General features: G+C 50.7%; 2 protein-coding genes across 3 annotated transcripts; both read right to left on the bottom strand.

Annotated features, from left to right (window-relative positions):
• ADPRHL2 (ADP-ribosylhydrolase like 2) lies at nt 976-7,024 on the bottom strand. Its single transcript, XM_003127788.4, has 6 exons — nt 6,775-7,024; nt 4,053-4,149; nt 3,567-3,774; nt 2,791-2,975; nt 2,393-2,493; nt 976-1,808 (listed from the first exon to the last, which is right to left on the bottom strand). The coding sequence occupies exons 1-6, from the start codon at nt 6,989-6,991 to the stop codon at nt 1,516-1,518; spliced, it is 1,101 nt and encodes a 366-aa protein (XP_003127836.1). The 5' UTR covers nt 6,992-7,024; the 3' UTR covers nt 976-1,515.
• On the bottom strand, nt 7,366-12,012 carry TEKT2 (tektin 2). 2 transcript variants are annotated; one of them, XM_005665212.2, is made up of 10 exons: nt 11,860-12,011; nt 10,895-11,105; nt 10,687-10,812; nt 10,304-10,509; nt 9,033-9,176; nt 8,835-8,949; nt 8,539-8,646; nt 8,272-8,415; nt 8,058-8,137; nt 7,366-7,891 (listed from the first exon to the last, which is right to left on the bottom strand). In XM_005665212.2, the coding sequence occupies exons 2-10, from the start codon at nt 11,048-11,050 to the stop codon at nt 7,678-7,680; spliced, it is 1,293 nt and encodes a 430-aa protein (XP_005665269.1). In that variant the 5' UTR covers nt 11,051-11,105; nt 11,860-12,011; the 3' UTR covers nt 7,366-7,677. The 2 variants fall into 2 exon arrangements, with proteins under 2 accessions (XP_005665269.1, XP_003127835.1); XM_003127787.3 differs by having other exon boundaries at nt 7,594-7,891; nt 10,895-11,060; nt 11,860-12,012.

Genomic DNA, 19,113 nt, shown 5'->3' with positions numbered 1-19,113 from the left:
TGGCTGAAAGCAGACGTGCCGACAGCCCTGAAACCTCAGGCCAGTGGCAGAGCTGGGCATGCTTCTCTCTCCACTGGGGCCAGAATAGCCCTCAAGTTTGAGGGGAGCTGCCTCCTCCATTTCCATTTTCTTTTCTTCAGGATGGACAGTGCAGAACCTCCCAGCAGGCCAAGGTCTTTGACTGGGGCCCAAGATGCAGAACGAGGCACAGCCTTCATCTGAAATGATGTACCTTCCTCACCCGAAAGTCAGCAGACTGGGGACAGAAGGTCCCTTCTTTTTTTTGTGTGTGTGTGGGTTTTTTTGTTTGTTTTTGTTTTTTGTTGTTTTTTGGTCTTTTTTTTTTTTTTTTCCTTCTAGGGCTGCACCCACGGCATATGGAGGTTCCCAGGTTAGGGGTCTCATCGGAGCTGAAGCCGCTGGCCTATGTCACAGCCACACCAACACCTGATCCGAGCCGAGTCTGCAACCTGCACCACAGCTCACAGCAATGCTGGATCCTTAACCTGCTGAGCAAGGTCAGGGATCGAACTTGCAACATCATCATGGTTCCTAGTCGGATTCGTTAATCACTGAGCCACGACGGGAACTCCTTTTTTTTTTTTTTTTTTTTTTTTAGAAGGTCCCTTCTACATCCTCCTACAGGCTTCTGGTTCCTGGGACCGGGGCCTCTCTAGGGAGCAACCCATGAGAAGTCAGGCTCTGCGAGCAGGAAAGTCTGCCTTGTTCCTGCTTGCTTCCTGAGCCACTCTGAGAAACCTCCAACAGGAGATGCACCAGACCCTGCAGGCCTGCTCTGCTCTTCCTGGCCGAGGGGTGCAGTTGGCTGGAAGAACTGGAGGGATTTGCCTCCACAACCCAAAGCCTGGGTCCCCAGCTCCTAGGAGAGTGGGGCCTAGATAGAGAGGCTCTAGGCACAAAAGCTCAAGGGGACAGCATCCATTCAGGGTGGAGGAGAAACCCAGGAAAGAGTAGTGGGATTTACCAAAAACTCTTTATTGCTCTGTGACTTCCTCTGGAAGCTGTTAACAAGAGAGCCAAGGGCCAGGTGTGTATGTGGATCAGCTAGTCACGTGCCCACCTCCCCGATCCATACAAACTCGGTGCTTGGGGGTCCCCGCACAGCACAAAGACAGGCTTTCTGGCAGAGTGGCTAAATCCCGACGAGGAGGAATGAGGCTACTGTGGATCGTCTCCACCTCCCCACATCCTAAGTCCTAGATAATGAAGGAAAACAGCACAGGCACCAATTCACAATAAAACCTTCCTGGTCCCTCACATCTGAATGAGGAGCCGGGGAGCACCTGAGGCTCCGCAGAAGCCAGGAACCCGGAGCCAGAAGGCAGCGGCTCCTCCCTCACTGTTCCAGTGGAGAGCCCAGCCCCGGCGGTGCACTCCGCCCAGAGCGCAGGAAGACCGAGGCAGGGAGCCAAGCCTGAGGAAGCCCAGGGTTTCCAATCTGAGGTGTAGTTGTTCCTGCTGGACACGGTGGTAGAGCCCCGGCAGCTGCGGCCCTCACAGACTCTTCTGGAAGACCCGGTGCAGGCTCTGGGCCAGGACGTCTGTCTCCTCATAGCCCTCACAGCTCTGCTGCCAGCTCTCTGGCACCTGTTCCATTCCATAGTAGGCACCGGCAATGGCCCCAGCCATGGTGGCAATGGTGTCTGTGTCCCCACCAAGTGAGATGGAATAGATGAGAGTCCTTTGGAGGTTATTGAAGGCAGAGGGGATCTCGGGGTCAGGCTCCATGCAGCGCAGGAAGCAGTAGATGGCGGTGGGCACAGATTCAAAGGCAGCAATGCCATTCCCTGTGGGAAAGCCAGATGATGGGCACTTGACCGCCCCTCTTCCTGTGCCCCACCTGTCCCCAGGCTTCCTGCCACTTGCCACAAGCCAACGCTCTCAGCTTCAGGTTGGGCTGTGACTAAGATCACATGCTCTGGAGTACCTGGGTTCAAATCGCAGCTCTCCTACCTACTGGCTGTGTGATTCCTGTATCATGGGTTTGACTCATCATATAGAGAGTGGATGAAGTTAGGATCTCTCGCAGGGGTGGGGAGAGGGTGGAATGAGACCATACAGGGAAGGTATTCTGCATAGTGCCCAGGGCACAGCAAAAGTGCAGTATAAATAAACCTCAGTTATCATCGTCAGCTGTAAAAAATAGCAGCCCGCTGCCATTTCTGGGATATTAATCTTTAAGGCTGAAGGCACTCTAGCCCTAGAGCGAGAAGGCACTGTGCTCACAGCCTGCTAAGGACCCTACGGAGCATGGTTCTGCTGTCACGGTGGCCCCGGCAAAAGTGTGATGGCAGGTGTAAATCCAGGCACCCCTTCCATCCCTGAGCCCAAGATGGACCCTGAAGGATGACGGGTGTCGGGCGCTACCCACCTAGCTCAGACACCACCTCCTCTCTGGTCACCGAGTCCTGCTCTAGAAGCTCTCCAATCTTCTTCAGTCGGCTGGAGTATGGACACTCCTCCATGCCCAACCTGTGGGTGTGGGGGCCAGATGAAGGCAAGGGGAAGGGCTGTGTGGGAGGGTAGGGTGGAGATGTGGTCCGGCTGACAGCCAGGCACAAGTGCTTGACAAGAAGCGGGAAAGGCGTTTTGTTCTTAGGGACCCAGAGAGCCTTCAACTACAGCCCAGGCAAAGCGTTTCTTTCCCCCACCCACTCCAGCTCCTTAGGGTCTGCAGTTAAAGAAGGAAAGCTTCAGCTTGAGGCAGTGCCACCCCACCGTGCATGCTCTCACACACACTTCCAGCCTGCCTCCATCCCACATACTCACTCCCTGGCATCCGACTTGGACTGGGCATCACTCTCCAGCTCCTCCATGTGGCCCAAGAGTTGTTCCAGGAAGTGCTCACTGGACGACTCACCCTGCAAAGCCAGATGCACAGCCAGGGCCTGCAGGATGGCACCATTGTATCCCAGGGAGGAGGCGTGTGTCAGCTGGGCTGAGAGCCGGGCAAACTAGGGTGAAGGTAATGGAGGAAAAGACCTGCTGTCACATCCTGCTGTACAGCACAGGGAGCTATATCCAGTCACTTGTGATGGAACATGATGGAGGATAATGCGAGAAAAAGAATATGTGTGTGTGTGTGTGTGTGTGTGTGTGTGTGTTTGTGTGTGTGTATACCGGGTCACTTTGCTGTACAGCAGAAATTGACAGAACACTGTAAATCAACTATAATAGAAAAAATGCAAAAAAAAAAAAAAGTTGGAGTTCTGTCGTGGCTCAGTGGTTAATGAATCTGACTAGGAACCATGAGGTTGCAGGTTCGATCCCTGGCCTTGCTCAGTGGGTTAGGGATCCAGCATTGCCGTGAGCTGTGGTGTAGGTTGCAGACGTGGCTCGGATCCTGAGTTGCTGTGGCTGTGGTGTAGGTCAGCAGCTACAGCTCTGATTGGACCCCTAGCCCAGGAATCTCCATATGCCATGGGTGCGGCCCTAGGAAAGACAAAAAAAAAAAAAAAAAAAAAAAAAAAGACCTGCTATAGCAGCACCCAAGCTGCCGAGGAGGGAGGGACAAGGGTGCCTGGAGGCCAGCCCGCAGAGACTACCTTCTGCACATCCTGGACGCTGTTATAGGCCAGGGAGATGCCGGCCACCCGCATGGCACCTCCGTTGCCGTAGGAGCCCTTGCCGTTAAACTGGGCCCGGGCAGGCTCAAAGACATCACGGCACTTGGGATTCAGGAGCTTCCGGAAGACAGTGATCACTCCAGCACCATAACCCCGGTCTGGGTCTTTCTTGTACTCCTGAGCAAACCTAGTGGGGAGAAGCGGGCAGGATTATGGTTTAGAAGATGCCTGTCAGGGTTGGGAAAGAAGAAATCTGGCTGTCTGGGAAAGAGGAATCCTTAGGGACCTAAGAAGCCTGTGTCAGCGGTGCTGTCATTTGTAACTTGGGAAGCTGCCGCAGCCCTAGAGAGATAGGGTCCTGCTGAGGGGGGTGAGGTCCTGCATGCATGGACATAACTGCTCTGGTCAAGGGGTGCAACAGCTCTGGCCCCTGGGTCTGCCTCACCCCAGGACCATTGCCCTCACCTGTGAGCCATGTCCACCTCGTCGAAAGCCTCTTTGGCCAGCAGGGACTGCACCAGCGCCTTGGCCATGGCTGTGTCGTCTGTGTAGCACAGTGCTTCTGCAGGGACAGGGTCGGGGGTGGAGATCGAGCTGCAGGGCTGGAGGATGGTAGCTCTGGCCTCCTGGCATTCCTATTTATCGCTTACTTCCAGGAGGCCTTAAGTCAGCCTTTCACTCCCATCCAGTTTTGGGGGCTCTAGGGCCTTGGATTTTCAGCAATTCTTTATCTGAGTCAGTCACCACGTCCTGCTGATTTCTGAAGGAGAACCCTCACTGCCTTTGGGCTGCCATCACTGCACCTTCAGTCTTAATAGACCTGCTTTGGGCCTCTCAAATCTCTGGCATATTCTCCACCCTCCAGCCCAGCGTATGGGTGTAGCCAGAAAATTCTTCCTAAGAGCAAAGTATCACTTTCCTCGTCTCACTCTCCTGCTCAAATGGCTGTCTGCTGCCTTCAGGATGAAGTCCAGATTCACTGCCTTGGCATTCAAAGCCCTTCCTCACCCATCTTATATCCCACTGCTCTGCTCCACATCCTCAGAACCACCATGGAGCCTGGGCTTACTCCTTCCCGGCTGGGGCTGCTTCCCCCCCACCCCTCCCCGTCTCTGTCCTCTCCGTCTACTGCTCTGGCACGTCTACCGTGCATCACTGGTTATGCGGTGGCTTCTCAAATAGGCTGTAGGCTGGCTAGGGGCAAGGACTTGGTTTTACCTGAAGTGACAGTTATAGGGAACAAAGAACACTCCCTTGTGAGCCCCTCCTTATTCTTACAGCTGCCATCCCCCCGCCCCCCGCGCCCCGCCCTGCTCCATACATCCCAAGCCCCAACACTGCCTTCTCTTCCCATTTCACTCGCAGGAGGCCCCCCAACCGCTCCTTCAACCAAGAAGAAGGCTAACAGGGCACCTATCCATAGCCACGCTCTCCAGCCTCCCCTTAGAGGGACAGCATCTCTCCTTTAGTCCACAATCAGCCAGCTTTTCCCCAGGGAACCATCTCTCTTCCATTCCCAGTTCAGATGATAGGAGATGTAGCCAAGCCCGCCTCCAGCCCAGCCCAACTGCACGTCCCATCCCCTGGTTCATATGACCTAAAGCAGGCCAGTGAGACTCTGAGAACGTGGCTGGGGCCACCACAAAGAGAAACTTCTTCTGCTGGAGCTGCAGAGCTGGGTGCTGCTGGGGGCCCCCCTAAGGGAAGGGTCTGCCAGAGGAAAGCTCACCCAAAAGAATGCAGATCTGAACAAGGAGAGGAACTGGGTCTTGAGATGGCTTGGCTCAGCTCCACTTAAAGCCAGGCCTACCACTGGATTTCCCAGCGATGTCACCCAATGCATTCTCTTTTTGCTCAGGCTATTTTGAATTGGGTTTTCTGCCACTTGCGCCTAAAAGGTCCTAAAACCTCAACCTCAAATGTTTTTCCCTCATCTTAACATCAAACCAAAATGAAAATATAAAACTGTCCCAACATCCTGTCTGACTCTCAACCACAGTTCATCTCTCTCCTTCTCTTCATACCAAACCATACTTTTATCTTCTCCTTTTCCAATTCTTCCTAAACACAACTGAAATCTAACTTTTTTTTTTTGCCTTGTAGGGCTGCACCTGCGGCATATGTAGGTTCCCAGGCTAGGGGTTGAATCAGAGGTACAGCTGCTGGCCAACGCCAGAGCCACAGCAATGCGGGATCCAAACCATGTCTGCAACCTACACCACAGCTCATGCCATGCTGGATCCCCCTGAGCAAGGCCAGGGATGCAACCTGCAACCTCATGGTTCCTAGCCAGATTTGTTTCCACTGTGCCATATGGGAACTCCTGAAATCTAACTTCTAAGGTTCAACTTTCTACTGAAAATGCTTTTCTAAATCTAGATTTCCCGAGACTTAACCCCTTTTACCATCACACCAGTGACCAGTGTCTTCGTCCAGAAATTCTTGAGTTTTGTTGTTACGCATCTCCCCACTTCTCCTATCAAACAATTTCCTTCTCTAGCTCCTTTTCCTCCTTCAGGGTTCTGGGTGTGGCCCTTTTCCCTTACTATTCTATATGCTCTCCCAGAAGACTCATTCTCTGCTTGACCTCAGCTGTGATACTGAGCTGAGATCTGGGTGATGAGCAGACTGCCCAGGGGAGAGAGCTTTACAGGCAAACGGACAGCGGTACATGCAAAGGCCTCGGCAAGAGGAAGCACGATGTGACAGCAATGCAGAGCGGTACAAGATGAAACTGGGGCCGCAGGGGAGGACCGGCCACAGATGGCACGTTAAAGAGTTTGATTCTGTCTTAATGGTAATGGAAAATCACTGCAGAGCTTCACGCGCGCGGGAGGCAGCCATCAGATCTGTTTTCAGATGCGCACTCCCAGCTGCGTGGAGATGGACCGGTGGTGCACTGATCCAGGAGAACTGGGTAAATCGGGTCGAATCGGCAGGGGTGTACTACTGGACAAGGCAATCTAGGCGTGGCCTGTACCGCGGGAGGATGGGGTTGCCAGGCCCGTAACCGGCAAACGTCTGGGGCGAGACTCGTGAAGATGGGGCTCGGATTTAAACAAGCTGAGTCCGAGGTGCCCGCAAGTCCTGCAGATCCGGCCACTCACTCCCGCTGCGGTTCCCTCCCTCCCAGCGTCCCTCGCGACCCTTGGCCTCCACGTGCCCCAGTGCGTCCGGGCCCGCCCACCTGTCCGCGGGCTCCCCGCCGATCCGGGGTCCGGCTCCAGGTCCTGGACCTGACGCAGGACTGACGTCAGGTCGACCGTGTCGCGCGCCTCGTAGACGGCGCCCACGCAGTCCCCGAGCAGCGCGCCAGCCAGGCAGCCTCGGAAGCGGGAGAGGGAGCGGGCCGCCCCTGCCCCTCCGGAGGCCGCTGCCGCCGCCGTCATCGCTGCCACTGCCATCCGCGCCGATCCGCAGCCACTTCCGGTGCGGCCGACGCGTGCCCAGCGGCGCCGCTTCCCTGGCCCCACAGCGACACCCCGAGGCGCGGAGTCATAATTCCCGCGCGCGAGTGACCTGGGTGGTCCCGCAGCCCTGGTTCGATTGGGCTCGGCCTCTGGTTTTAGTCCCCATCCCCCACCCCTGGAAAGGGCATCACAGTCGGACGGGACGTCCACTAAAGGGTCCCCAGGGGTGGGCACTGAGCCAGACTGTAGGGTCACTGGCTCCGAGGCCTTTATGTGCCCGGGTACCCCAGCCCTCCCAGGGCAGCCGCCGCTCATGGCCCCCACTCAGGGCTGGGTGCCCCTCATCCCCAAGCCCTCCCCCCATCACCCTGGCCCCCTCAGGGCCTCTCCTAGGCATCCAGAGGGCAGGCTAGGGTCCAACTGGGGCAGAGCTTGTTGGAGGTCGCACAGCTAGAGCCCAGGGGTGCTGGCCTGGTCGAGACAGGCCCCCTGAGGGGAGAAAGGGGAAGGAGTGGGATTTGGAACTTGGAGCTTGAGGGATGATGTTCCCCGCCTGTGCTCCTCCAACTACAGGGGTAGCAGAGAACCCTCTGGACTGAGAACCCCCCACCTTTATTGACTCATTATCCCCACCTCCACTTCATTTCCCACCAGCCTTCCCCTCTGTTCTCAGCCCCTCGCTAGGTCAGCTCCAGCTGGCAGGTCTTGAGTGGACTCAGGGTGCGGTTTGTGGTGCGTGTGAAGGTGTCCACCTCAGGCACAAACTTCTCAGCAGGCACGGTCAGCTTCCGACGAGTATCCATGCACTTGGTGTCCAACAGCATGGAGTTGGCCTTGCAGGCGATATCAGCCTGCAGCCGAGCCAGGTGCTTGTACAGGGCATCCAGAGCGTCCCTGGGGAGGGAGGATTAACAACCCACCACCACTACATGAGGCTGGGCAGGCAGGGCTGAGCTTACCCACCTTGAGTCAGGAAGCCAGCAGGGAAGCCAGCAGGCAGCACGCCGCTGGGGTGGTGGGAGTTGTCTCCCCGCCCCTCCTGCTCACTCCCCAAACCTACTGTGCTTGAGCCAGCTTCTGCTTCAGGGCGGCAATGGTTGCCTCTAACTGGTGAACCTCATCAGTGAGGCCGAACTGTGCCTGGAGGTAGAGGAGCAGGTGGGAGGGAATCCCAGGTCAGCCAGGCTGTCCTTCTGCCCATGGGCCAGGGGGTGGCCTATGCCAGAACCCCTGCTCCACCAGGGAGCCCGTGCCCCGCTGGGGTGCCCTCATACCTGGTCACGGCAGAGTTCCACATTAGGCCGGTAGGTCCTGGTCTCTAGCCGGGTATGGCATAGCTTCAGGTTCTGCAACTTTCTGCGCAGATCCTCCTCCAGGTGCCGGATGTCCTCCTGCAGCTCAGCAATCTCCTCCAAGGTCTGCAGGGACAGAGGGACTGGTCTCCACCTGGTGCACCCAGTCCAGGGCTTCCTGGCAAGGCCCCAGGCTCCTCATCCCACAGCAGGAAGTCCAGGCCCCAGGAGATACGCGGAGAAGCTCACATTCTTCTCTTGCCACTTGAGCTCACTGTACACCTTCTCCATCTCCCGCAGCCGCTTCCTGAAGGCAAATTCCGTTGCAACCCTTTGGGCTTCGAGTTCATTGTTGGTCTGAAGGACAGGAAGTAGGCAGGACAAGGGGAAGGTATAAGCTTTGGCCTCTGGCCATCTGAGGATGTGGCTCAGGTGAGGGGTGGGATGCCACATGGCTGACAGGGAACAAAAGACAAAGGCTTGAGTGCATGCTGTGGCCGTCCCTTGGCCACTGAGGATCGGGGGAGCAGGAGGGGGTCAGGCACCTCGGCAATAGTTAGGGCGATGGCCTCCCTCAGCTCCACGGCTCCTTTCATCTCAGCCTCTGCCCGGTTCTTGTTGAACTGACTGAAGTCATCCCACTGCTGGAGAGTGGTGGAGCTGCAGGTGGAAGGAAACACTGGGGTTGCGGGAGTCTGGCCTTTGCAGGGAGGAAGAGAGACTGAGCGAAAGGCTCTTCTTACCCACTGGGGACACGTGTAGGATTAATCTTCAGAGAGATGTTCGGGGACTTGAGGTTGAGAGAGAGGCAGCCTCTGTCGATGTCTAATGTCTCCATTTTGCCCCGATGGTCAGCGTTGAGCTGCTGTCGAGCTTCCTGCAGGAGGCTGAGGACAGAACAGACCCCATCAGGATCCATCCCCCAAGGCCCTGGAATGCAGCTCCCATGGTACTGAAGGGACGAGGGATGCGAAGGCTGGGGTGACAATGGAGCTGCCCGAGCTCCCCACAGACAAAATGGCAGCAGGTGCTTGTACACGCACAGAGCTACACTCACAAGGCACGCACGCCCAGAAAGTCAGGGGTGGCAGCAAAGGGGCTTCATCTCTCGTGCTTCCAATCAATTGATAATGGCTGCCTAGAGGAGGGTCACGAGAAGTATTCTGAGACATGTCTGGGCGGTGCAAAAAGTGCTCCAATCAGTGAGTGGTGTCCGCCATGGGCACAGCAGGGGCAGAAGGCAGCCTGAGAGCCAGTGGCTCATGATCCCCAGTACCCATGTTCTGTATTTCAAGCACAGCCTTCGAATGCATTTCGTCTCAAAGATACCCAAATGTGCCAAGAAAGAATGTACTGATGATGTCCTGGTGCACTCTCACCATTTGAAGTTGACTTGTCAGTGCTCACTGGTAGGAAGTATATCTGGCAAACTTTATTTTTAAAAATGTAATGCAGAAACATCAAAATATATTAACCTGTTCTATTATGTTATTTACATTGCTTATTTATTTTTCTGGCTGCCCACAGCACATGGAGCTCCCAGGCCAGGGATCAGATCTGAGCCGCAGTTGCAACCTATGCTGCAGCTGCAGCCACGCTGGATCCCCCTAACCCACTGTGCCAGGCAGGGGATCAATCCCGCATCCTGGCATTGCAGAGATGGACGGATTCTGTTGCACCACAGTGGGAACTCCCAGTTTATGATATTTATTTAAATATGAAAAATAAAATAAAATTGGAATTCCTGTAGTGGCTCAGCAGGTTAAGAACCCGACCAGTATCCCTGGCCTCGATCAGTGGGTTGAAGGAGCCAGTGTTGCCGCAAGCTGCAGTGGAGGTTGTGGATGAGGCTTGGATCTGTGGCTGTGGCATAGACTAGCGGCTGAGACTCCAGCTCCGGCTCTGATTCAAGCCCTAGCCTGGGAACCTCCATATGCTGAGGGTGTGGCCCTAAAAAGGCAAAAATAAAATAAAGCACAGCCTTGAAGGGCAGGTGAACACATCTTTCTGTTACCAGAGCTTCTCAAAGGCCTGGCTGATCTTTTGCTGCAAGGCCTTCTTGGTGGCTTCAATGACCTCCACCTCTTTATGCAGCTCTTCCTCCACGGGGTCCTTCACCACATCAATGTCGCGCCGACAGTCCCGCAGGGTCAGGCACTCAATCGCCACATCCAGAGGCAGATTCTTGGCCTGCAGGTTTTGCTCTGCTGACTCTTTCATCTAGAAAAGAGAGGGCACAGGAGGCTGGTGGGGCCGTCCGCTGGGAAGAAGCTCTCAGCCCCACTTTAGCCCAGGGGCCAGGGAGTGACTCAGATGGACATGCCCCCAAACACCCTGACCCAGAAGAGGGGAGGTCCTTGCAGCAGGGACTCCTGGCACCCTGCCCTGGTCCCCTGCCTGTGTCAGGGCCTCGATCTCAGCATCTAAGTCTGTCAGACATTTGTCCAGCATCTCCTTCCATCGGTTGACGGTATCAATCCTCTCTGCCAGTCGAGTCCTATTGTCGTGTTCATCCCAAATGGTCTGGAAGGGACAGAGCCAGATAAAGAGGATGCCAGGGGTTGGGGCTATCCCTTTGCCACCCAACTGGGCTCTGGGCCCCAACCTGATTGTTGGTCTCGTTGCGGAGGACCCGTGCCTCCTGGCGAATCTGGTGTGAAGCATCTCGCTGCCGCTCAGCATTGGTGGACAACAGGTAGCTGTTGGTGTGCCAGTCCGGCAACCGGAAGCGCTGACTGGGCTTGACGCTCAGTGTGGCCATGGCGCAGGAGCTGAAGGATCAGAGCCCCCAGGCTGTGCCAAGACACCCACCTTTGCTGGAGAGGGCAAACCAAGCCTCAGGAGATCACTTCGGAGGAGACCTCTCCTGGATCAAAATCCTCCAAAGGATGAGCTTTTGTCCATTTTGCTCCATGCCCCTTCCTGCCAGAAGCCTGCTTGGAAACAGCTCTGCCTACACTCAACTTTGTGTGAGTCTTTAACTAAGTACCCCACGCCCCACCCCCTTCCATCCACAGACACAAACTGCTGGACCCTGCAGGTCCTGGAGCAGGTGAAAGGGGATAATGGATTCCCTCGAGGCATATAAGTGTGTGTGGGTGTCACACCAAGTGCTTGATGGCGCTGGCAGATGGGGGGCGGGTAGCATGAAAAATGGCCCTTAATCTAGTTTCCACCCCTACTTCCAGCAACCAAGCCTTGTGGAACTTTTCTTTCTCCTCCCCAGCTTTGGGCTAGGACCCTGAGGGATCTAAGAGAAAGGGCCCTGTTCTCCATCCAGACAGGAGGGGCTGGTTTCACAGTTGGCACTAGGGAAATGGGAGGGGGGGTCCCCGCCCAACCCGGTCGTCACATTCCCTCCCTCCGCCCTCTGGAGGAGGAGTAGCAGCGGGTTGTGAGAGGCCCCCAGTGGGAGGAGCGGGGCGTCGATCTAGTTTCCAGGCCAATCCCTCCACCAGTCTCGGGACAACCGTCTTTAGTTTAAATTAATACCGCGGCGTTGACAAGGGAGCGGGAGGGAGTTGGGCCCTGGGTGTGAGTACCCCCATCCGGGCCCCCTAGTCCTCTCACCTCCGTCCCAGCTCGCACAGCCGCCTCCCCTGGCCCGCTCCTCTGTTAAGCGCCCGGGTTGCTAGGCACCCGTCCCTCCGCGCGGGTCCTCACCGCCCGCCTGTTTTGCTTGGCAACCTGCGGCCGCGCGGCGGCTACGTCGTTGGGGCCCAAAGACCTGCCGGGTAGGAAAAGGCTTGAGGTCGGGCTCCGTCGGCAGAGGAGGGCGGGAGGAGGAGGGCATCAGTATATCGCGTTCATTTAATTTACAAATTAAAGATTTTTGATTTGATAAAGGTTACGCATAGACATGAACCAAAAAAAAAAAAAAAAAAAAAAAAAAGTAGGGTAGGCAGCCAAAGCGTTCTCCCGCTCAGGCTCACTCCTTAGCAGGTACCCTTCCAGAGATGTGTATATTTAACATTATTACACACATTCTTTGGATCCTGTCTTTCCCAACAATTTCGTCATCTGCTTGACGGCCTGGAAGGGATGGATGATCATTGTGTTTGCGGAGGACATTCGCTGGGAGAGGTAACTTAGGTATTAGAAATAATTCTCAAAAATCCAACTGTGGTAAGCATGCTCCCCATTTTCCCTGGTAACTAAAGAGACTGGCTGAATGGGAACCCAGTTGTGACTGGTCATCAGGTCTGCGATCTGTCCGTAACGACTCCACACTGCCTCTCATGGTGGCGCTGGGCGAGAGGAAGGCAGGGACGTTGTCTCCAACATGCCCGCCTGCACCTCTCTCTAAATTTTTTTGGGGTCTTTTTATGGCCGCACCCGTGGCATACAGAGGTTCCCAGGCTAGGGGTTGAATCGGAGCTGTAGCTGCCGGCCTACACCACAGCCACAGTAGCGCGGGATCTGAGCCGCTTCTGCGATACACCACAGCTCATGGCAACAGGGGATCCTTAACCCACTGAGCTAGGCCAGGGATGGAAAGCTTCGTCCTCATGGATGTTAGATTTGTTTCCGCTGCCGACTGCTCCTCTTTTAAGGGCCTTGCGGAAAGTTCCTAGGGGGTGGGTGCTAGTCCCACGATCGTCTTTCAGGCGAGGGAATTGAGGCACAAAGAAGTGAGGACCGTCCCCTGGGTCACATAACTAAGTGGTAGCACCTGGATCCAAATTCAGGCAGTCTGCTCTAGGCTAATTTCAAGTTTGACGGATGGAGGGCAAGAGAGGAGTTCAAGAAGTTAAAAAACCTCAGTGATTGGTGGGATGGGGTTATTTTTCTCAGAGGGAAGGGAGGCAGAGAACCCAGGGCTTGGTAGGCAAGGGGAGGATGAGGATGGCTTTGGAGAAGTTTGAGGTGCTTTGGTAGATCCAGGAACTGCTGTCCAGCAGGCAGTTGGAAATGTTGAGTCTGGAACTCTGCAAAAAGCCTGAGGCTCGAACATTTCCAAGACTTCCCTGATCACAGAATTTTCTTTTTTGACAGAATATTTTCTGAACTCTAATGCATGGCTCATAAACCAGACATGCATGGGAATTTGTGATAAAGCTCTTTTAGTAGTAATCCTACTAAAGAAGACCAAAAAAAAAAAAAAAAAAAGCTGGACTAAATTAATTTCCAGAAGAAATGAACAAATTTTGGTATAGATATTTGGAAGCCTTTTATAACAGAAAGAAGTGAACAAATATGGCAGAATGGTCGTGGCTTTGGCGTGTATCTCTGATGGTGGTGGTAGCCTTAGTGGTCATAACTCCAAAGACTCCTGCACATCGAGGTCAAGAGAAGAAAATATTAGCAGAAAAAGTCAGACAGCTGACGTACTGGACCAAGAAAAACAGAGTGATAAGAATGAATGACATCATGTTCAATCATTTTGTATTAGAAACACCAAGAAACTACTCTGTTATCGTGATGCTTACTGCTCTCCAGAAGTTTAGAGCATGTCTAACATGTGAGCATGCTGCTGAAGAATTTCAGATCTTGGCAGATTCCTGGCAAGGGTCCAGGGCATTCAGCAACAAGGTTTTTTTTGCTTTGGTGGATTTTGATGAAAGCCCTGATATCTTTCAAATGCTGCAGTTGATGTCAGTTCCAAATGTCCTCCACTTTTCTGCTAAAAGGAAATTTACACCAGATGACATTTATCATTTGGCAGAAAGGGGTATCACAGCGCAACAAATGTCCAAATGGGTAGCTGAGAGAACTAAGAGAAGGGTGGTCAACACCAGAACCAGACAGCCTACAGATTATTATTATCCCTTCAAGTTAGGGATCTCTTTGGCTCTCATTGGTGGACTTGTGTATGTATTAAAATGGAAGAGGAAATTTATTTTTAACACACATTTATGGGCAGTTTTAGCTTTGGGTTTTGTGATCCCAATGATCTCTGGTCACATGTGGACTCATATAACAGAAGCTCCCTTTGCTCAAAGCGATACTCACACAGGACGTACGTATTATATTCATGAAGTGAGTTACTTTCAGTTGGCAGCAGAAATGTACATCGTTTCCCTGTTTCATGTGTGCATGACCCTGGGAATGGTGCTCTTAGATACCGCTGCTACCTCTCGGATGATGGTTATGAAGAGGAAGATAATCTCCGTGTCTAGCATATGTCTGTTTGTAATATTCTTCAGTTGGCTGCTCTCCCTCTTCAGATTTAAAGAACCTAACTATCCATTCCGCATTCTCATGGATTAAAAAGGATCCTGGAGATGTAGACGAGGAAGCAAGACATTTTTTTTTTAATGTGAAAAAAAAAAAGAAACAAGAATATGAAAAAAAAAAAAGAGAAGAATATGAACTCTTTAACTTTTTAAAAGTGATTCAGAGTTAGCCAAAGGAGACATGAGGTGCCTTGGCAAGAACAAGCCATTTTCTCTCAAAATCTGTAAAGTGTTATGGTATCTTCTCCATTCTTCTCAATCTTCTCCTCCCAGTAAATGCCATAGTTTATCTTAGTGAATTCTAATGGTTCAAATCCTCAGTGTGCACACCTTTTTTTACAATGTTTAAAAATATTTATTTTTTTCTTTTTTGGCCACTCCACAGCATATGGAGTTCCCATGCTAGGGATCAGATCCGAGTCACAGTTGTGACCTAGGCTGCAGGTGCAGCTGGATCCTGTGCCTGGCAGGGGATGGAACCTGCGTCTCAGTGCTCCAGAGATGCCACTGATCCCCTTGTGCCACAGTGGGAGCTCCTAAAAGTACTTTAGTTAATACTTAGTCAGCTGATCTTATTCTAATATGAAAAACCTCTTAATAAGGTATCCATCCCCACACCAGGCTACTGAAATTGTAACTGTATTGCTTTTCCTGGAGGTGTAGATCTATACAGTCTACTCTAGGTGTTGTCCCCTGAAGCTTAGTGTCTTTCTTCAGTGTGTACTTCCAATGTCCAGGGGCAGATATCGTACCGCTTGGTACTCCCTCTCCCAAGTCTTTCCTACTGAAACACGATACTGTGCTTCTATTTTTTAGCTACATTCATGGTACACAGAGTTCCCAGGCCAGGGATGGAACCCTCGAAACAGAAGTTACAACGCTGGATCCTTAACTGATAGGCCACCAGGGAACTCCGCCACTGTGCTTCTTGATAGTCGTAGGTATTACAAACTAATTAAATACTGGATTATTTCTCTATGATTGTTAACTACCTTTGATCTGGGAAGATCTCAGCTACATTATCTTTCCTTATTTTTCTTTCAAACAAAAATAGTTGTTCCTATTTGGTGTTGACATGAGATTGTTTTCCATTTAAATCTAAGAGAAAAATAAAGATAATTTAAAGGATGAATGATGATTTTGTTTACCCTTTTCTGTTTAGAAGTGTGTTAAAACATCAAGTTATTTCCAGTATGCTGAAACGTAAAACTGAACCTCTCAAAAGCTCTTCCATTTCAGCCTTTCTACCTTCTTCCGTGGAAAAACAAAGTACAAATGTGGAGTTTTTTTTCCATTTAGCTTTTTTTCTGACATATGTAGGTTACCAAACTTAAGTCATAAACAGCTTGTTAACGTGCTTGGCAAACGACAGCAAAGATTTAAGTTGCAGTTTACTGTCAAATCAAACTCTGGTCTTCTCTCTGGAAATGCCTATTTTAGAAATGTGAGAACTGTGTGAAAATGTTTTTCAAGTAACAGGAACTTAGTGTCACGTTAGAAGATTTCTGCTTTAAATTGAGACTGGCTTTGGCTAGGCAAAGGACCCTCCTTCAAAGTGGAAGATCTTAAGGTTTTATATGAATTGTTTGCCAAGGGGGTTGGGTAGAGTTGTCCTAGGGTAAATTACTTTTTTTTTTTTTTAAAACACAGAAGTGAGTGGGAATAGTTTACCTCACTCATTTTGTATTTTTTTTTTTTTTTTTTTTGGTCTTTTTGCCATTTCTTGGGCGGCTCTTGCGGCATATAGAGGTTCCCAGGCTAGGGGTCTAATCGGAGCTGCAGCTGCCAGCCACAGCCACAGCCACAGCAATGCAGGATCCAAGCCGCGTCTGCAACCTACATCACAGCTCACGGCAATGGCCAGATCCTTAACCCACTGAGCAAGGCCAGGGATCAAACATGCAACCTCATGGTTCCTAGTTGGATTCGTTAACCACTGTGCCACGACGGAAACTCCTCATTTTGTGTTTTTTTAATCTTTTTTTTTTAAGGGCCACGCCCTCAGCATATGGGGGTTTCCAGGCTAGGGGTCAAATTGGAGCTGTGGCTGCTGGCCTACACCCCAGCCACAGCAATGCCATATCCTTAACCCACTGAGCGAGGCCAGGGATTGAACCTGCGTCCTCATGGATGCTAGTCAGATTTGCTTCCACTGAGCCACAATGGGAACTCCTCATTTTGTTTCTTTTTCAAATGGCTGCACTCACGCATATGGAAGTTTCCAGGCCACGGATTCAATCTGAGCTGTGGCAATGATGGATCCTTTAACGCACTGCGCTGGTCCAGGGGTTGAACCCGTGCCTCAGCAAAGATGAGCTGGATCATTAACCCACTGTGCCACAACGGGAAATCTTAGTGTTACACTTTTGTGCAGATTTTCAAATTAATATCTAAAGGGTCTTAATGTAGATAATAGTAATATTTTTAATTAAAGATTTAGAACACACCTTTTAATGCATTAAAAATACTATTCAAAGGGATACCACAAATGGCAAATGTTTATAATCTAAAATCATTATAAAAGTGCAAAAAAATTGGGAAAATTAGACTCATGAAACAACCTTAATTTTACATTTGTGTCAAATACAAATGAAAACCATCTGAATGATGGGGGTGACACAAATTCTGTCTGTTACAGCATCAAAATTATTCCTATGTTGGTTTTGGTTTCAGTTTTCACAACACACAAATTCCATTTGGCAAGTATGTTGCAGTAAAGAAAGTAATATAGTACAGTTAACAGTTTCAAATACTTTTGAATTGGGCTATTTCTGAGGTGGGTTAGCAAAAAAAAGTCTTAACGTTTTGTTTCAGCTGAGAATCAGATATTATATAAGGCTTCATAATCCTAAGCCACTACTCTGTCTGCTTTGTTTGTAAATTTTGAACCCAAGCGTTCATTTTTTTTTTTTTTTGCCGCACTTGTGGCATTTGACGTTCCCAGGCCAGGAATGAAAACTGAACCTGTGCCACAGCAGTGTCAATGCTGGATTCTTAATTGTTAGGGGTCCTAGTTATTCTTAAAGGAAAATATTTTAACAGAGAAAAAAAGTGCCGCTCTATAAAGGCACTGCAGAGGTCTCTATAAACCACGGAAATTATAGAAGTAACAAAAATGTCAGAAGACAGGAAAATTGCCCTTTTTTCTACAGATGAAATTAAAGATGCCAATCTCCTTTATGATAAAAACATTTTATCACATATTGTAAAAATGATCCCATCCTTTCCTGGCATTGATGGATTTACCTAATTCATTTCCTAAAAGCATCTGCAAGGTATGCAAGTCTCAGCAGCCAAAAAGTTTGTCAAATGATCAGGCGACTGAAACATGGGAACTAGGTCTTCAGAGTTCAGGATGTATGGCCTCCCTCTGAAAATAAAAAACCACCTTGGAATTTTACCTTAGACTGCACCTCATTTCGATATGCTTCAGTTTAGTGCTCTGAGCATCCTTTTCTCTGAAGAAAATTTCAAGCAGCTCATTTCTAATATAATTGACCTGTTCTGCCCAGTTCAGTGTGTCTTATTAATCAGTTAGAGAAATAGGCCAAGTACCATTGCCTAGATAACCATTGCGATTTCCTGGTATGTACTTATCTATGCTACAGCCTGATTTTTCAGAGCATGGCCTGAGTATCTGCTACACATATTTCCCCTATTTAACTATGAATTTGGGTGTAATTATTAGCATTTTTTGAACTTTCCCCTATCAGTGTGGTTACTGGGCAGCCTGACATTAGAGTGATTGCCTTCAATTTGTCAAACTTAAAACCGACACATATAATTTAAAAAACCCAGCCCATTAGTTAGTTAAGCTAATTAGTAATAATATCCTTCAAGAACACAAGTGTATTATTAGGGTTGCACAGAATCTGGGGACATGTAGCTGTTAGAAGACTGTGGTGCAGAATACATAACAGCAAGAAGAGATTAGATTGAATTCTCTGATATTCTGGAGAGCAATATATAGGGTAAATGGAAATTATGAGAAGTTTTTAATATTTAGGCTGGCCTGCTTCAAAGTAGTGAGGTTACCCCCAGGTAAGGAACTTGCCCTCATAGGGATTCCTGCTTGGTTAGAAGCCTCACCTCACACTGGAATTCCTTTGAGTCCATCCAGGGCAAAGAAAAAAATGTTCTCCAGCAAAGAGCCGTAGGGGCTGTGAGCTGGCTCCATTCGAAGGGGGCAACCACTCCTGAGCTCCCCCTTGTGGCAGCCATGAAGGGATAGCGAAGGAATGGTGAAATTGCTGAACCTCTTCACTTTTTAAGGGAGTTTTATGTGAGAGAGTGCGCGCGCGCACGCGCGCGTGTCTTTCCTAGGGCCACTTCCCGCGGCATATGGAGATTCCCAGGCTAGAGGTCCAATGAGAGCTGTAGCCATGGGCCCACACTGGAGCCACAGCAATGCCAGATCCTCAACGCATTGAGCAAGGCCAGGGATGGAACCTGCAACCCCATGGTCCCCAGTCGGATCCGTCAACCACTGCGCCACGACGGGAACTCCTTGATTTTTTTAAATGTTAGCAATTAATAAAAATTATTTGCAGACTGAACTGGCCTGCCAACTTGAGACTTAATACTTTAATTATGAAAATGAAAGTGATATACCTAAAGTTATGCAGGTTTTCAAATTTTTAGCCTAGTT

Source organism: Sus scrofa, chromosome 6, assembly GCF_000003025.6.
Source record: "Sus scrofa isolate TJ Tabasco breed Duroc chromosome 6, Sscrofa11.1, whole genome shotgun sequence".
NCBI lineage: Eukaryota > Metazoa > Chordata > Mammalia > Artiodactyla > Suidae > Sus > Sus scrofa.
This window is presented reverse-complemented; position numbering and strand designations above follow the sequence as displayed.

What these genes read in the sequence shown, in the direction of transcription:
- ADPRHL2 (XM_003127788.4), bottom strand. Translation starts at nt 6,991, where the DNA reads ATGGCAGTGGCAGCGATGACGGCGGCGGCAGCGGCCTCCGGAGGGGCA. An exon ending in GGCGGGGAGCCCGCGGACAG is followed by an intron (nt 4,150 to 6,774) that starts GTGGGCGGGCCC and finishes CTGTCCCTGCAG; the next exon opens with AAGCACTGTGCTACACAGAC. An exon ending in TCCAAGTCGGATGCCAGGGA is followed by an intron (nt 2,494 to 2,790) that starts GTGAGTATGTGG and finishes CCACACCCACAG; the next exon opens with GTTGGGCATGGAGGAGTGTC.
- TEKT2 (XM_003127787.3), bottom strand. Translation starts at nt 11,050, where the DNA reads ATGGCCACACTGAGCGTCAAGCCCAGTCAGCGCTTCCGGTTGCCGGAC. An exon ending in GCAACGAGACCAACAATCAG is followed by an intron (nt 10,813 to 10,894) that starts GTTGGGGCCCAG and finishes TGTCCCTTCCAG; the next exon opens with ACCATTTGGGATGAACACGA. An exon ending in TGGAACTCTGCCGTGACCAG is followed by an intron (nt 8,138 to 8,271) that starts GTATGAGGGCAC and finishes CTCTACCTCCAG; the next exon opens with GCACAGTTCGGCCTCACTGA.